This window comes from Equus przewalskii, chromosome 12, assembly GCF_037783145.1.
Source record: "Equus przewalskii isolate Varuska chromosome 12, EquPr2, whole genome shotgun sequence".
Classification (NCBI taxonomy): Eukaryota; Metazoa; Chordata; class Mammalia; order Perissodactyla; family Equidae; genus Equus; species Equus przewalskii.
In genome coordinates this window covers 8,797,041-8,813,622 of record NC_091842.1, presented here as the reverse complement: position 1 = coordinate 8,813,622, position 16,582 = coordinate 8,797,041, and the positions used below count along the sequence as shown (strand labels likewise).

The following is a 16,582-nucleotide window of genomic DNA, read 5'->3' as shown; positions in this document are numbered from 1 at the left end:
GTCCTGCTCAGTGAATTGAGTGGAAAGGCTTAAGAATAGGGAATGCTGCCTCCCCGGAGCATGCTGCTGCAGCTTTGCTCCCGGCACGGAGACCAGTGTCTAGTGTTTGGTGTCTAGACCAAACTACATTCAAAAAAGTGTATGATAGAGTTGCAAAAAACTGGACCAGGACTAAGAAAACCCAGGTTCTGAGCTTGGTTCTGCCATTTTGGAACCATGCAATCTGAGGAAGTCACTTCTCAGCTAAAAATGCAGATAGTCGCAACGATCGTGCTTGTGTTGGGCTGCTCTGAAAATCAGATGAGACAGCAGACTTGAAAGTGTTTTGTAAACTCTTGAGCGATTATTATTTCATGATTGGAGGGAGAGGAGATAGCATTTGGTGACAAGGCTGTAAAGGCAGATGTCAAGGAGGGTGGTCGTGGGAACGGAGAACACGGAGGGTGCTTCTGGGAAGACTCAGCAGTCGGTGGTGACAGTGGCTGAGAGCTCCTGGATGCGCCAGGCACTGCAGGCCTTGCACAAGATATGCCCATCCAGTGGGTAGCAGCCCTGACACTCGCCCTCAGAGGACAGCAGCAGCCCACACTCCTGTTGGGAAAGAAGCAACAGCTTTCCATCAGGCCCAAACCGCTGGATTCCTTCTCCCTTGTTCTCTCCCATACCCAGCACCCCAGACCCCAAGAACCCCGTTTCCCATTGCCCAGGCCCCCTGACCTCGCACTTGTAACAGCCAATGTGAAAACTGCGATCCAGAGCAACAATTCGCACTGTCTCCTCCTGACCTGGTTCAGGCATGATGGCCCCACCACACACTGAGCATCGTGGGGCAAACTTCCTGGGATGGAGGGGAACCAAGAGGCTGTCAAGCTGGGCTGGAGAGGACTAACAGTGGAGCCCAGAGAAGGTGGCATAAAGAAGGGAACAGGAGAGGCCAGAGGTATGGTCTTGGATCTTGGGGAAGAGATTGATGTTAACAAAAATGAGGCATAGCCAGGGGTAGGAAACGGGAGAGGCTGGTACTGAGACATGAAGGAGCGATGAGGAAGATGGGAAAAGCCAGACATCCTGAGACAAAGGTGGGGGACCCAGCCTGACCTGTGGAAGTCCTCAATGCAATGGATCTGGCTAGTGGCATCCACCGTGAAAGGGATGCCGTCGAGGCCACGGTGGCACACCACGCAAGTGAAACAGCCAGGATGGTAGGCCTTCCCCATAGCCCGCAGGATCCGGTCTAGGATGGGTTGGGAGCATGTGGAGCACTTCTCCAGAGTGGCCTGTTGGGAAGGCAGGCAGGAAGGCTGAGGGCTAGGAGACCCATGGCAGCCCCACAAGCATCCTGCCAGCCCACCCATCTGTTCATGGATCCGCCGCACGTGATTGAGTGAAAGGTGGCAAGTCTTGGCACTGTGGTTTCCTGGACAAGTTATTTAACCTCTCTGAGCTTCAGTTTCCTTCAGTGGTAATATGTGCCTCACAGGGGTGTGGTGGGAATTTAACACATTCCCTGAACTCTAAAATAAATGCCTCACATTTGCAAGGGGCTGTTATCCTTCCCTCCAGCAGCCAGTATTCAGCTACTTACTTAATCCCTCCCTTCTTGTATATCAGTTTTAGTTCCCCAGCTTCAAGCTCAGTTCCTCTTTGGGGCTTGGACATCTAGTTCCCACCTTGGATGGAGGCCCCCTGCCTCCTGCCCGCCCCAACCACTCACCACATAGCAGCTCTCACAATACGCCCTCCTCTCCACAGCATAGAAATGCTGGCCCCGAAGCTGGGCCCGGCACGTAGAGCACACAAAGCAGCCAACGTGGAAGACGCGGTCCAGGGCCACAACCCCGGCCCCATCCCCGACCACATCTTCTCCGCAGCCACCACACCGGCCTGGGGACAGGGAGGGACACCGTCAATCTGCATAGGCTGGGGAGCTGGATGGCTGTCCCTCTGACTCTCCAGCCCCACCTCCCCCTTCCCACCCCACCCTCCGGGTCAGCTCACCGAAGTACTCCCCGCTGGGCGGGTGGTTCATGTCGTGCACCAGCTTCTTGGTCAGCCTCTCAAGTTCCTCCTCAGGAGGCTGGCTCAGGGGGACCTGGGAGGTGAGAATCAGGGGTTCGGCCCTCCTTCTAGCTCCCGACACTGTGAAAATCACTGAGGGTGACCAAACACTTCTACCCAGAAAGCTCCTCTGAGAACATTTCAGCCCAGGGTCCAGAGCCACACCTTGAGGAGCCAGGGTACAGCTCTAGTCCCCTCCCTCCTGTATTTCCTGACCTGCCCACACCCCTGGGGGATCCAGAGCTCCAACACCCAAGGCCTCTGATGACCAGGACATTAAACACCACCCAAGCCCCACCCAATCAGCATCCTGTTGTCTGTGAGGACCCCAAATCCCAGCACCGGGGCTCACCTGGGGCCCATACCCGCCTCCTCTTCCTCCGCCTGCGTGGCCAGAGACCCCCGCAACCTCCTCTTTACCCCCTGGCCCTGGCTCTCGGTGGCTCCTATAGCCAGGCCCCCAGACTTCACCTCGGCCTGGGAGAGGAAAGTTGGGGCCTGGAAGGGGCCCAGAGGCCTGAGAGGCCCCCCGCCTGGGGGGGCCACAGCCCCTCACTGGTTGTGCCACCTTCACTTGCACAGGGAAGGCAGGGCCAGCAGGGGTGCTGGCTGTTGTGTAGGAGGCCGGAGTGGGGCCCCCATAAGGGGATGCTGGGAGCGGTGGGGAAGGAACACCCCCTCCATTCGGCTTCAGGGAGCCCGTGCGGTAGGCAGGGGGCTGAGGGGCCTCATAAGCCTGGGGAGAAATGGAGACCAGAAGGAGTGAGCTGGGCCCATTCCAGGACACACACCTGTGGAAACCCCCCACCCATGTGTGTGGGACCCAGGTAAGTGCCGGTTTTTATCAAGGGCCCGCCCTCGAGTAACTGACAACCTAGTAAGTTTTGGTGGCCCAGCTTCTTCCACGAGGTGGAGGTGGGGGGTGGACCAGGTTGAGAATCCAGAGAAGGGACTAGGCTGGGGGTGGGGGGCAGGGGACAAGGAGCAGGGGAGGGACTGGGGCAGGACAAGGGAGTCACCTGCCGGTCAGGCCGCCGTGGGGCATGACCACGACCCCCGTCCAGCTCAGCCAGCATGCTGGTCAGCGAATCGATCTCAGCATCCAGACTTCCTGGGCGTAAGCCCCCTCGGTCTGGGGGGAGCCCCTGGGGATGGAGCAGAAGCAGGGAGAAGGCAAATCCCACGGGCTCTTCTCCTGCCCCACCCCCACCCCCCAATCCCGGTTCTCACCTGTGAGCGCTGGGGTGCTCCATGGCACCCCACCCAGGCCAGCCCCCTATCCTCTGGTCCCCCCGGGGCCTGGTAACACTGCTCAGATGGGAGGGGGCAAAAATTGACCCTGGGGTGGGGCTGGAGTGCTGGGGTGGGGGGAGAGAGAGGGAGGGGGGATGGGGAAGGAGACGAGGGTGACACTTGTGGAGGCCGCCCTCTTGGGTTCCTCTTCTCCCCTTCCCCCCCGCACCTGGGCTCCGAGAATGGGGAGAATGGGGCGAAAGGCGGGGAGGGCTGCGAGACGGCAGGGGCGGCTGGTCCCAGCGGGCTTCGGGGAAGGGGCGGCGGGCAGGCTGGGCGGGAGGCAGGAGCCGCCGGGCAGAGGTGGCCTCCTCGGCCCAATGGGGCTGCCTTACCTGCTCCGGGGGCTGGCGGCGGCCCTGGGGCGCCCCGGGGGAGCACTCTCCCCTGGGGGGCTCTGGCGGGCTCCGGCTGCTTCGGGGGGAGCCAGGTGGGCCCCGACATGGCCTGGTACGGGGGCCTCCCGACCGCAGTCAGGGTCCCACGGAGCCCCGGACCTCTGGCCTGGACCCCTTCTTCTGTCCCACACCGCGTTCGGGACTCCAGGAAAGAAACTTTTTCTGGCTTTTTTTTCCCCCTTCCTCCCCAATTTTGGGGACAGCCACGCCCCCGGTGACGTCACCGCATTCCTGGGGGAGGGTCACGTGGCCCCCTAGGCCCTAAACTGCGGTCCCTCCCTAGTCGGCCCCCTTCTGCCGAGCGGGGAGGGCTTTCCGCCAAGCCGGCGTCTGGGGGCTGCGGGCAGCCTCCATTTCCAGGAGTCCCCCAGGCCCCGCGCCCCAAGTCCCGCACGTGGCCACCTCGCCGCTGGGGCGCTCCAGCGCTCCTCTTTGCCACATCCCCCCATACGGATGTCTCCGCGCTCCTGTCCCATCTACCCACCCCCCAGCAGTGCTCCGCCAGCCCTTAGTGTTTTGGTCTTTTATTCACGTTCAGCAGTTAGAAAAATAAAACAGAACAAAAACATCACAACCTCAGGGGTCATCAAGTCTTGTTGAGTGAGGGGGAGACTGAGGTAGCCTAGAGTCACAAGCGGAGACCCAGTCCCCGTCAAGGCACCGGTGAAGGGAGGGAGGCCAACGTGGCTGGCGGCTGGCGGGACAGCTGCCCTGCTGAGTGCACCAGGGGGGCCCCTCTCCCAGGCATGGTGAGATGCCCCAGACCAGGATCCCCTAATACCTCCACCGGGCTCCATGTACCATCTGCAAGCAGGCGGGAGGCGGCCCTTCCCCTCCTCCTCCACTGATCAAGGTGGGCCTCCCGGCCTGGGCACTCTCTACTTCAGGAATGGGACATCAGAGATCAGTACAGGTGACAGGGGTGACGCCATGGATGAGCAGCGTGGGGCCCAGATCACGGCTCAGCATCTCCAGGAGGGCCAGGTATCGGGGGTATCGGGCAGCATCAGCAGGTGGCCGAGGCAGGTACAGGAAGGTGAGGGCGGTGGCAGGCCCCTCCACGCCATCCCCACCCTCAGGCCCACCTGGCCCTCCTCCTCTGCCACGCCCCTGCTGGGCCCGAATCAGGGCGTTGGCGCTGCATGCCAGGGCCTCTGCCTCAGCGTCTCCCCGCCTGCCATTCACAAAGTCCCCTTCCTCCTCCTCCTCAGGCTCCTGGGACCCAGCCCCCTCACCCCACACCACCTCCTGCACCTCGGCCCGGATCCTCAGCTGGCTCAGCAGTGCCCGGAGCCGCCCCTCAGCCGCCCCGGGGGCCTCCCGAGGCCCCAGGCACAAGAAGATCCGGAGCCGGGCACTGTGCCAAGCAGGCACCATGCCCAAGATGGTTGCCATCTGCAGCAGGAAGAGGCCGCAGACGTCCACATAGCCAGGCCCACCCCGGGGCCGCAGCAGGTTGAGGGGCCACACGTCCACGTGATGTGGCTGAGAGGTGCCCCCAGAGCCCCGGCTCAGCCGCTCAGGGGGCAGGGCCCCACAGGCTCGGGCCAGAACCACATTCTTGTTCATCTTGAGGGCATCCGCCACGGTGGCCACATAGTCCTGGGGAGTGAGAGCCCGGGGGCTCCCAGGAGCCCGTGGTGGAGGGAACAGGGTGCTCAAGGCTGGGGTCCCACCCTCCTGGGTGCCATCTGCAGGCTCAGAGAAAGCCGGGTCTGTCAGGAAGTGGTCCTGCGGTGCAGCATCATCGTAGAAACCCAGGACCAACGTGTTGGGCTTCATGCCACCTGAGGGCAGAGATGGGGAGGGGAAAAGGAAGGACAGGAATCAGACTCACAGGCTGAGTTGACCCCCAGGCTAATACGGGTGGGCCCACTCCTACATGCTGACGTGTGTCAGCCATCAGGTATGACATTCACACTGTGCTTGGGCTCTTAAGGCAACATTATGCACGTTTGCATAATGACTTTTAGTTTTCCCAAACACTTTCACAAGCATTTATTCAATTTATCCATGACTAATATCTCCCACTTAGGCAGAGGTCGCCTTGGGATTCTTTTAACTAAAGAGCACTTCCGGTCCCTGGCAGTCGGATGCATCCACTCCAAGCTACTCCCAGCATACCTTTTCCATGATGGGAGACGAGTCTGACTCCACTGGGTAGACCAGACCCCGGATTAGTCAAGCTCATGGTCTGAATCCCCAGGGAGAGAGCACCCAGACCCTGCTGGGGGAGGATGAGAACTCGGACTGGGGCTGCATGATGTTTCCATGACTGCAAAGCCCTAATGATGGTGGGTCCAAAGCATAATCCCCAGAGAAGAGATGGCTAACATCCACCCACTAACCAGGGGCCCCGTCCTGTTGAAAGAAAGCACTTCGTGTTTTAACTCATCCGATCCTTGAAGCAACACTATGAGGTAGGGACTATTTACTCCACCCCCTCTTACACATAAGGCACAGAGCGGTGAAGTCACTTGCCCAAAGGCTTATGGCTGATAGATACGGGCCGGCAGGTGAACACGATGCACGCAGCACCAGAGCCCACTCTCTGAGCCTCTAAGTTGGTGTGTGTACCAACCACAATGCCCCCAGTCCCTGCCAGCAGCTCCTGGCTTTTAATTTTTGGACAACCAGTATGGAATCAGATAATCCCCCCTTTAAGAGGGCTGCATTTACAAGAAGACGCTGAGAACTCTTCTGAAACCCCTTCTCGTGAAACAAACGGATTGCTTAAAATCTACCAGCAGATCAAATTTTACTTGCTAGGAGAATTTACTATTTAGAGAAAACCTTTTCCGTTTTATTGGAATCATTTTCCACAGGATACATTTCATGAAAGTAGTGGTCTGTTTGCACAGGTTTGCACGGGTTTCCCCAAAAAAGGTGGGGCTAAGGAGAGACTAGGCCCTCGGATGCTCCAGGGTCTGCCTACTAATGCTTGAAAGTACCCCAAAATACCTCAGCAGGGGTGAACTGCAGCTGATCTTGCAAATTAAGCTAGTTATCCCCCCTCCTGAGCGTTCTCCAGGATTCTGCTATACACGAAACAGGGCAATGTCCAACACTTGAACTTTAGCCAGATTCTAGATGGAGAAGGCAGCATGCACTCTGAGAGGGACTGAGAGAGGAGGAGGCGGCTGAGCCTGGCTCTGGAGGAAGCTGGGGGGCAAGGTGGGGGGCCTCCTGGGTACTAAGACGCAGTCACAAAGATGGGAATCTTCCACTCCATCCAAAAGCATCAGCCCCATGCAGCCTGCACGTCCTTTGCGGCCTCTGGGGACCACGTTACACCACTCCCTACTTCTCTGCCCCTTTCAAGGCCGGGCTGAGATACCATCTCGTCAAAAAACCTTTGCTGACCACATCAGCACACAGTGGTTTTTCTTTCTCTGCACTAGAGTGGTTAGAAACCTTCTGTCCTGGATTTGACGGGGCAGCCCCCAGCCTCAAATAATTGTCCCCAGAAATAGAAAATTCTCTTCAGAGCCTATGCCCCAATTTTTGGATCAGAAAAAAACAAGTGTCATCCCATCTCGAGTCCTTAAGCACCTCCTTTGAGATCTTATCACACACTGTCTGTTATCTTTGAGGCTGTGTCTATCTGCACTCAACTGTGAGTTCCTTTTGGAGTTTACAGTCTGTGGTTTAGACTCTGGGGGAGGGGAGCAGAGATTGAAAGGGGCCAGACAGAGGCCCAAGGGGGCCCAGGAGGAGCAGCTCACCAAGGCCCGAGATCCGCAGCAGATGCTGAGCTCCCTGGCGTACGGAGGGCGAGAGGGTGAGGTCCACGAAGGCCTTTACTTGCGCCCGGTCCACCAGGCTCAGCCACGCCCCGTACTGGGGCTGCACAGGGTCCGAGGGGAGGCAGTCTGCAGAGAAGGAAGGCAGCAAATGTGAGCCAAACTCATTACTTTCTCTTGGAGTCCAAACCCCAAATGGGCAGAAGAAAAAGGTCTGGGCAGGGCTGAGGCTCGCAGGGAAGAAGCACAAGCCTCAGGGACACAAAGAACCCAAGGAGCATCTGAGAGGGAGAGGGAGAAGAGGAGTGGAGGGCAGCTCACCAAGGTCTCCCAGGGTGACATGGCCCAGCACATAGAGTCCCCCCTTTTTGAGCTGGTTGGCCAACCGCAGTAGAGGCAGGGCACCCCGGGGGTTCCCCACCAGGAGCAGCAGCTGGGGCCGCCAGAACTTCACGTGATCCTTCCGGACGTCCAGCCGGAGCAGGTATTTACGCACCTGGGGACAAGAGTGAGGTGGTGGGGAGGAAGGGCTGGAGCGGGCAGCCCCCACTCAACACCTCTCAGCAGGGAACCCCAACTCCAGCCAAGGGAAGAGAAGGCCTCCTTGGGGCATGGGCGTTCCCAGACTGCCTTCTCCCCTCCCCCGCCTCTTTCAAGTACCCCTGACCTGGTGGAAAAGCAACGCCTGGCTGACATAGCCCCAGCTGCTGGGACCTCCTCGAGCTGTGAGCAGGGCAGAAAGCAGGGCCATGAGAAGCAGAGAGCCACCGGCCGCTCCAGGGCTGATGAGAAACATCATGAGGAGGCAGGAGGCCACCCCCAGCAAGCAGGTATGCCAGGAGAACAGGCTGAAGGTGGGGCTGGGAGTGGATGGAGAGGAAGATGGAAACTCAGGGCCTGCCCTGGGCACCGTGCCACTCCACTCCATCCCCAACCTCGCCCCCTTGGTCCGCGTGCTTCCCATTCCTCTCTCTTTTTCTCTGGCGACACAGGCATCTTATTCTCTTACCGGAAGTTGGGGGCCGAGGCCCACTCCAGGCTCAGGCAGGACAGGTCCACCGCAGCATAGGCCACCAAGTAGAAGACGGTGACCACAGCTGCCAGTGTGTTCAGCTTCCCAGCCAGGAGCACCAGCTGGACAAGGACCAAGAGGCTGGGCATTGATGCAGCAACCCCCACCAAATTCCAAGGCATCCTGCCTTTTCATTCACATCTCCCAGCCCGAGCGAAGCCCCTCCTGGTCCCGCAAGCGTAATAGCAAGGGGCTTAGGGTGAGAGGAAGGGCAGCTTAAAGAGGAAGGCTCACCTGCACTAGGGCCCAAGAATACAGCACGGCTCCCCAAGGATTCCCCCCTCGGGACACGACCTTGGCCGGTGCCAAGATGACTCCTGTGCAAACAGAAACGCAGCAGATGCAACAGCCTGAGCCAAGCAGGGACGGAGACAGACGCGGAAGTGGGGCTCAGAGCTGGGCAGAGGCAGGGGACAACACACCGAAGAGGTCATCCTGGGCCAGGGCGTGGAGGATGCGGGAGGCGCCGATGAGGGAGCTCATGGAGGCTGAGAGTGAGGTGGCGTAGATACCTATCAGCACCAGCGGGGGCCACAGGCTGATGGCGCGAAAGAACCCATAGTCCTCCTGCAACAGCGTCCTAGCGGGAAGGATAGGAAGAGGACATGGGTAATAAATGCGCACCCATCGTAGGGTCCTTGTGAGAAGGTGCTCACGACCCTGTGTGCAGTTAAGATCCAGGTATTCTCAACTACCCCAGCCTCAATCTCGAGGACCAAAGGAACAGATCGAGTGTGCTGGGGGAAAGACTTGGCATTCTTTGGTTATCGTTGCGCTGCTTTGCATTTAATCACGTGGTGGACATTCCCTACATTATATGCACAAGAAGCCATCTGTTTCTGGAAGTACAAATTGACTAGAAAGCCATTCCTCACCCCACCCCCAAATAAGAGCCTACAGCAGTACTAGGCACGTGACAAATGCTGGCTGTGGACTGGCTCTCACCACTTCACCAGCCTTTCCCAGCGGCGGCGGCAGCTCCTTCTCTCTCCCAATGTGAGAAACAGTCCCATTTTCCCTACACCCCGACAACTTGGGACCTGCCCCCCAGCCTGTGTTTCCCTTGGTGATCCAAGTGCACCAACCTTGTCCCGACACCCCACTCCACCCCCTCGGGGGCCAGGCTCACCCCCTCCCCAGGCACCTGTCACAGGTGAAGCTGGAGAGGAAGAAAAGCAAGATGTAGATGAAGAAGGTATAGGCTACGGCGATGATGGTACCCAGAGGAATCGCCCGGCTGGGGTCCTTCAGCTCCCCTGGAACGGGGGAACAGAGGGAGCAAGGTCAGCCTTCCATCATCCCTACACCCCTGAGCCTTCAGCATCCCAGTAGGGACACAGGGTGGCAGCCCCACACCCCTAGGAGACAGCAGGCAAGCCCTTTCACCTGACATGTTGGCCCCAGCCATGATGCCCGTGCAGCCATTAAAAAGGACGGCAAAGACGCTGGCGAAGGTCATCATGGCCCCCGTGGTGTAGTCCTTGGCGTAGCCAGCTGAGGAAGGAGTGTTCCCAGGGAGGAGAGGGTCTCAGCCTCCCTCCTAGGAATCCAGGCATCCTGGCCCTGCCAACTTCTCCTCACATTCCACAACCCCCGTGCCTCCCCCAGCACCCTCACCAAGACCCCAGCCCTGACTTGTCTCTGGCCCTGGCTCAGCTGACCTCCTCACCTCTTTCTCCCCCTAAACTGCTCTCTTCCTCTCTCCAGGCCTCCAGCCATGCTCTGTCCCCACGACGCCTTCCCTCCGGCTCCATCTGAATTCCCCAACCCATCTGGGCCATGCCCAGCTCCACCTGCTCCCGCCCTCCCCGGCCGTGCTCAGATCTCCCTCCTCTCCTCTCTTGACTCTTGTCTACTTGACCCACACTCTGTCTGACTGCACTGTTTAATTGTTTCCTGAATGTACATCTTATCTCTCCAACCAAACAAGTTCCTCTAAGGCAGGGATTGTCTTCTGGTCACTCTCATGCCCACCAGGCCACACACACAGTGGCCAACACACGCCTGACAGATTCCCCTGTATGCTCCAGGGCCAGACCTCCTGCCCCTGATGCTCTCTGACATCTGTTCTCATCCGGGGATTCCAACGGCCTGGCCCCCACGAGTGCCCACCCCTCGCCCTGAGAACCCCAGCACCCCTGTACCCAGCTCACCACCCAGATTGGCCTTGAGAGTGCTGCTGTTGAAGCCGGTGAAGTGGCCGAACTGGGGCGGCAGGGAGGAGCCATTGGGACCAGGCCGAGGGGTCAAGGGGATGTTCCTGGGCCCCACAGCCACAAAGCTGACCAGCACCGAGGCCAGAGAACCCGAGACCAGCAGGAATGTGAGGAAGGAGGCGCGGGCGTAGAGGCCAGCCCCTAGTGTGCAGACCCCACCCACGAGGCCCAGCAGCAGGGAGCCGTAGAGCAGGCTCCAGCCGTAGCCCTGGGGCAGGACCCGGAGCCCCCCGGACCCCATGGCATCTGTAGAGAAAGGAACAGAGTTAGAAGGCCAGGGCCACCAGGAGGGACCCCAACCATGACTCAAAGCTAGAAAATAGCCCCTCTTTGGCCCACCTGTCCTCAGAGAGGCTGCCTTTCCCACTCCCCCACTCAACTGTACCCCAGCATCCTAGCCCTCCCTGGGGGGCACCACGAATCTTGCTCTGTCAATTTTAAGGGTAATTAGCCTCGCCTCCCCAACTAGATGGTAAGCTCCCTGTGGGCCAGGACAATCTCTCAGACATCTTAACAGGGCCAGGCACACAGGAGGAGCTTGAGAACACCAAGCTAATGGGCCACTTGGCCCTTCTCCTGGAAAGGGCTTCTCTCCCTCGTGATCCCAGAATCCGAGACCCTGCAAACCCGAAGAGCTGCCTGGACCAGGGTGGGGAGCACGGACCAGCCCCGAAGGTATCGAGCACAGCTTCCACCAGCCCCAGCAGGGAGACGGCACAGCCACAGACGTTAGCCAGGTAGAACATGAGGCCAATGCTGCCCCCGACCTCAGGCCCCAGGGTCCGGCTGATCATGACTAAAAGTGGAAGCAGGGGCGAGCGTTAAGGGAAAAGAAACTGAAATGGAGGCTGAGGGAGGGCCCTGGCACAGAGCACTCTGCAGCTGGTTGTGCAGGCCTCATCTCCCTGCACACACCGGGACTGTTCCCTTGGCCATGTGTCAATGTGTCCCAGTGCAGCCACTCTCAAGCCACATGGTTTTGCCCAAGCCACTAATGCTCCTGAGCTCCAGTTTCCTCATCTGTAGAATGAATACTACCTAATTGACAAGACAAGAGAACCAAAATGACAGCTGAGAAGACAGCCAGTGGACTGGAAAGTGGCAGTAACATGTAAGGCCATGTTGGTCACCTTCCCCATACCAGCCTACCCACCGGACATTCATTAGAACTTGCCTCCCTCTTGCCCTGCCCCACAGGAGATGGAAGAAGGGGTCCCTCCCCCTCCCCACAAGACAGAAGAGCCCAGGCCCCAGGCCATCAATGTTGGAGGATACAGTAGGCTCCACCCCCCCGGACAGCTCCATTGGTGGCAATGGCACAGACAGAGAGGACGGTGAGTGCCAGGATGAAGTAGGCAACCAGGAGCATGGCCAAAGCCTGCAGGAGCCCAGCATGGCCCACCACGAACCCTGGGAAAGAGTAGCAAAGCAGGTCAGAGGGTGGCCCACACACCCCAACCCCCAATCCCCACCCCACTGGTTGTCAGTTACCTTCACACTGGAGCTAAACACATGGCCACAAGGAGCCCTCTCCCTAAGCCCTTCATCCACCCACCTCTCCCAGGGCCTTTCCCCAACATTGTCCCAGTCCCACTTCTCCTCGCCACTGGGCCCCAAGTAAGCCCCACCATCCCACTCACCAATCCTCAGGAAGACAACTATACTGAACATGGACAGGACCGTGGGCACCACCACACCCAGGAAGGTGGAGAGCTTCCGGGCAGATGCTCCTCCAGGAGCCCCAGCCCCATTCGCAGGGAAGGCAACCCCTTCCTCCCCCAGGAGCCGGTAAGCCAGCAGAGGAGAGTTCTCACTGGCCATGGCCGAGAGCAGGCAGACAAAGCCACCAGTGAGTTATGAGGCCTGCAAAAGACAGGATGCTGAAGGGAAAGCAGCTCCACAGAGCCCCCCCAAAACACCTCTAACCAAACACCCAGAAGCCTCCCCAACAGGGAAACACACACACACACACACACACACACACACACACACACACACCTGCAACTCAGAGTTAGTGGGGGGAAGTCTGGTCCTGGCCGCTGCCTGGACAACAGCAGGCTCGAAGCCCCTCAGCATTTGGGTACCAAGGCCCCTCCCAGCTCCTAGGGGCCACCCCTTCCCCCACATCCCTGAGACTAAGGATGGCAGTGGTCCTCAGAAGGGGCAAAGATCCTCTCTTTTCTTAACTGGCAGTGCAAGAGGAAGCAAATCTCCTGAAAGGGAAGTGAGTTATGGGCAGGAAGCCTTCCTCACCCCCACCTCCAGAGTCCTAAGCCGCCCCCCTAAGCGGCCCCTTGCAATCACCTCACCCAGGACAACAAGAAACTTGCAAATCTTCCAAAGCCCCACCTCCGTCAACCCTCTCCCTCAACCCATCTCAAATCTGCTCCTCCTCTCTCCTCAGCCTCACCAGATTCCTTCCACCCACACGAGGCGCCCCTCAGACTCTACCAGCCCCAACACACCCCTCGACTACCAAAACAAAAACACAGGCCGGCCACACAAGCCGGGTCCTCCTGCCCCCACCCGGTTGCTGCCCACTTTCTCCCAGGGCGGGTGGGAGGGGGCCGAGATCCGCTTCTCCCCGGCCAGGCACACCCCCACAGCCCGGGGGCGGCGGGGCGCTCCCCTACTCACCCGGAGGACGCAGCCGCTCGGGGGTGATCCCCGAGAGCCGGAGGGGGCACGGCTGCCGGAAAGACAGCTGCGGCTACCGGGATGCCAGGCCCGGAGCCTGCCTCCCCAGCGCACGCGCCCCATTGGTCCCCGGGCCGGCCCCGCCCCGTGGGCGCGCCCGGGGAAGCCCCGCCCCCTGGGGGCTCGGGCGGCCGGCGCAGCTCCGGCTCCACGTGCGCCCGGGGTGCTACCCCGGGTCGCCCTTCGGGCGTACATCTCCTCGGGAGTGTGGGCCACGGATCCTACAGCCCCCATCACCCCGGTGCAAACAAGCGCCCGCCGCGCGGGAGGGACCCCACTCCGAGCTCGGAGGCGCGTGGAGGAGCCAACGCTGAAGGGGGCGTGTGGTGACCTCGGAAGGCGGCCTGCAGGTGGGCGGGGCCGCGACATCTGGCCCAGGTGTGTCGCCAGGAACGCGGGGCACGTCGGTTGGCGCCCTCTGGGGTCCTACTCCTCCGGTCTCTCGAATCCCTGGAGTGTCCACAGGTCCCGAGCCTCTGCCCTCACCTCCACGAGGGCTCCCCTCTCGCACCGGGTCCAGCCGACCAGCTGCGCTCTTCGCTTCCGCCAGCGGAGGGAGCCATTGGCCGCCGATCCGGGCGAGCCCTGGAGGCGCAAGCCACCACAGTTCTGTATCGTCCGCCGCCCGCTCTCTCTCGTGCCTCCCCCCACCATGTTCTCCCCTCTAGCAGAGATGACAGGGCTTGTGAACCCCGGAGCTGGGGCCCTCCTCACGCTTTACAGGTACCATCAACTTCAGTGCCACCTGCAACGTTTCCTGATCTGTAAAAGGGGGGGAAACTAGAACCTCCCGCATAAGGTTGCTGTGAGAGTTCAGTGAACTAATAGGCGATGGGAACAATCCCGAAATGTTCAGTAAGTGATTATTTGCATGCAGTACTACATTAAGTATGCATAACCACTCTGAGGTAGAGACTGCTATGATTTCCATTTTTCGTTAGGAATTTATTAATTGAAGCGTGGAGAGCTTCAGTAATAAATTCCTAACTTTTATTACAGTCCTTTATGGTGACACCGTCATCTGAGCCTCAGGAAATGAACACTGCTTTGGCTGTAGATTATCTGCAGCATTTCCCGAGGAGACAAAGGGCTCCAAGCAGCCCAGATATGGCTTTGCCAGATACAGGTCTCATGAGCAGTTAAACTGTGGCATTTCAGTGGTCATCTCTGCTGCCCATGACACAGAGTTTGGCTCCTGGATCTCTCCAACACCTCTCTGGGCACAATTTCTGGTGATTTCAATGTCCGCGTGGATGAGACTTCCCACACCCTGGCCTGACAGTTGCTTAAACTCCACTTTTGCATAGATCTCACCCTCCACAATACCCGATGGTTGTGCCTAGACTTTGTCGCTACCAATAACTGCAGCCTCTCCCTCTTTCCACTCGCCTCTCCTAGTACACCTGTTAAGGAAAAAATTAATCTGACACTTGTTAAAACAGGACGGACGACTTTATTCAGGACTGTGGCAATAGATGTCAAGACTATCACAGTAGGGGAAGGATATCAGGCTCAACTCCAAATACAGCCAAGACCGCTGGGGATTTATAGCCAACAAGCAGATGAGGGAGTCAGTGGATGGAAGATTACTAAGAGAAAACACCAAATGTGGGGGATTCTAGATAAACAGACTTAACAGGATTCTTGCTGAAGGCAGACCAGGGTGCTCACATATCAAGGGTTGAGGCATTCTCTCTAAACTCTAAACTGGGCTAGGTAGGCCCAGAAAGGATGGGGACGAAGGGCGAGGCCTAGTCCGGAAGAGGGCTCAGAGGAGCCTCACGGAAGTTTGGTCGAGGAGAGGGTCTTTGTCATGCCTGACCCCAAGGATCCTCCACCTCACTGGACCCCCAACCCAGTGATCCTGCCATCTTCCCACTGTCCCCCATCACTTCCCTTCTTACCCAGCTCGAAGTTCACGGTTAGTGGAAAGCACTCCCTTGCCGTCTCGGACTTTATCACACCTCCTGGCCAAACCACAGCTCTGGTAAACGCAAATCCCCATCTGCCATGAACCTATCCAAGCAGCTGAGTGTGGCTGGGGAAAACACCCAACCATAACCATCAGTCTCATTTCAAATTTGTGACTGCGACCCTCAAGTGGGCCCTGATGCTGCCCAGCACTTGGACAGGATTTCTCTAGTCTGTTCACTCTCCCACACTCCTGGGTGACTGTTCAGTCTTCACCTGTCTTCAATCCTCTGGTGCTTCCCCCACTGTTCTCACTCTCAGCTCACAATCTTACTTCCCAATTCATTGAGAAAACAGAAGCCATCGGAGAGACTCTAAAAGCTCCTATCCACCCACCACCCTTTGCTCTGCCCTCTCTCCTGTTACTAGGGACGAACTGATCACGCTCCAGCTAAGGGCAACCTGCCACTAGGTCCCATCTCATCATTTTGTTTTCTCTCTCCACTGGATCGTTCCCGTTAGTATAGAAAGACACTTTTATTTCTCATCTTAAAAAGGAAAAAAAATTTCTTGAATCCTTTACTCCCCTCGCCAGCTATTGCTCCATTTCTTTGTGGTTTCTTCTCTATAGCAAAACTTCTTATATGATGGTCTACACTAGCTGTTTCCAATCCCCTCCTCCCAGTTATTCTTAAACCCACTGCACGTAGGCGCTTGCCCCTCAGCAAAAGGGAAACTGCTCATCAAGTCACCACTGACTTCCACTTGGTCAGTCCAAGGGTCATTGCTCAATCCTCATTTTACCAAACCACCAGCCTCATTGGACACACTTACTTGCTACCTTCTCCTCCAACACTTTCCTCACATGGCTTCTAAGACACCGCAGTCACGGATTTCCTCCTGCTCAGTCTCCCTTGCTGGAACTTCCTCATATCTCAACTCTGGAGACCCCTTGGCGTTGGAGCAACAGCCAAGAAGCCACTGTGGACTGGAGGCTCCACTGAGGACTGGAAGCTCAGTCCTCAGACTTCTATTCCCCATTTATGCCCGCTCCCTTGGTGATCCAATCTCAGCCAATCTCACAGTTTCAAATACCATCTCCATCATAGTGCCCCCAAGGGTGTATGTATCCCCCGCCCAGATCTCTTCTCTGAACTTCAGACTGTATGTCCAACAACCTACTAACATCTCTGC

General features: G+C 58.2%; 2 protein-coding genes across 4 annotated transcripts; both read right to left on the bottom strand.

Annotated features, from left to right (window-relative positions):
- Positions 1-321: 321 nt before the first annotated feature.
- On the bottom strand, positions 322-4,648 carry TRIP6 (thyroid hormone receptor interactor 6). Its single transcript, XM_070566338.1, has 9 exons — positions 3,687-4,648; positions 3,289-3,416; positions 3,078-3,203; positions 2,411-2,794; positions 1,999-2,092; positions 1,715-1,884; positions 1,099-1,277; positions 718-838; positions 322-591 (listed from the first exon to the last, which is right to left on the bottom strand). Exons 1-9 carry the CDS (start codon positions 3,793-3,795, stop codon positions 460-462), a joined length of 1,443 nt encoding a protein of 480 aa, XP_070422439.1. The 5' UTR covers positions 3,796-4,648; the 3' UTR covers positions 322-459.
- Positions 4,258-13,548, bottom strand: SLC12A9 (solute carrier family 12 member 9). Of its 3 annotated transcripts, XM_070566305.1 has the most exons (15): positions 13,418-13,545; positions 12,779-12,993; positions 12,421-12,643; positions 12,056-12,190; positions 11,445-11,576; positions 10,718-11,026; positions 9,951-10,058; positions 9,709-9,820; positions 8,987-9,144; positions 8,799-8,881; positions 8,502-8,626; positions 8,160-8,352; positions 7,814-7,988; positions 7,475-7,621; positions 4,258-5,536 (listed from the first exon to the last, which is right to left on the bottom strand). In XM_070566305.1, exons 3-15 carry the CDS (start codon positions 12,599-12,601, stop codon positions 4,647-4,649), a joined length of 2,748 nt encoding a protein of 915 aa, XP_070422406.1. In that variant the 5' UTR covers positions 12,602-12,643; positions 12,779-12,993; positions 13,418-13,545; the 3' UTR covers positions 4,258-4,646. The 3 variants fall into 3 exon arrangements, with proteins under 3 accessions (XP_070422406.1, XP_070422409.1, XP_070422407.1); XM_070566308.1 differs by lacking the exon at positions 12,779-12,993 and having other exon boundaries at positions 13,418-13,548; XM_070566306.1 differs by having other exon boundaries at positions 12,421-12,993; positions 13,418-13,541.
- Positions 13,549-16,582: the final 3,034 nt, after the last annotated feature.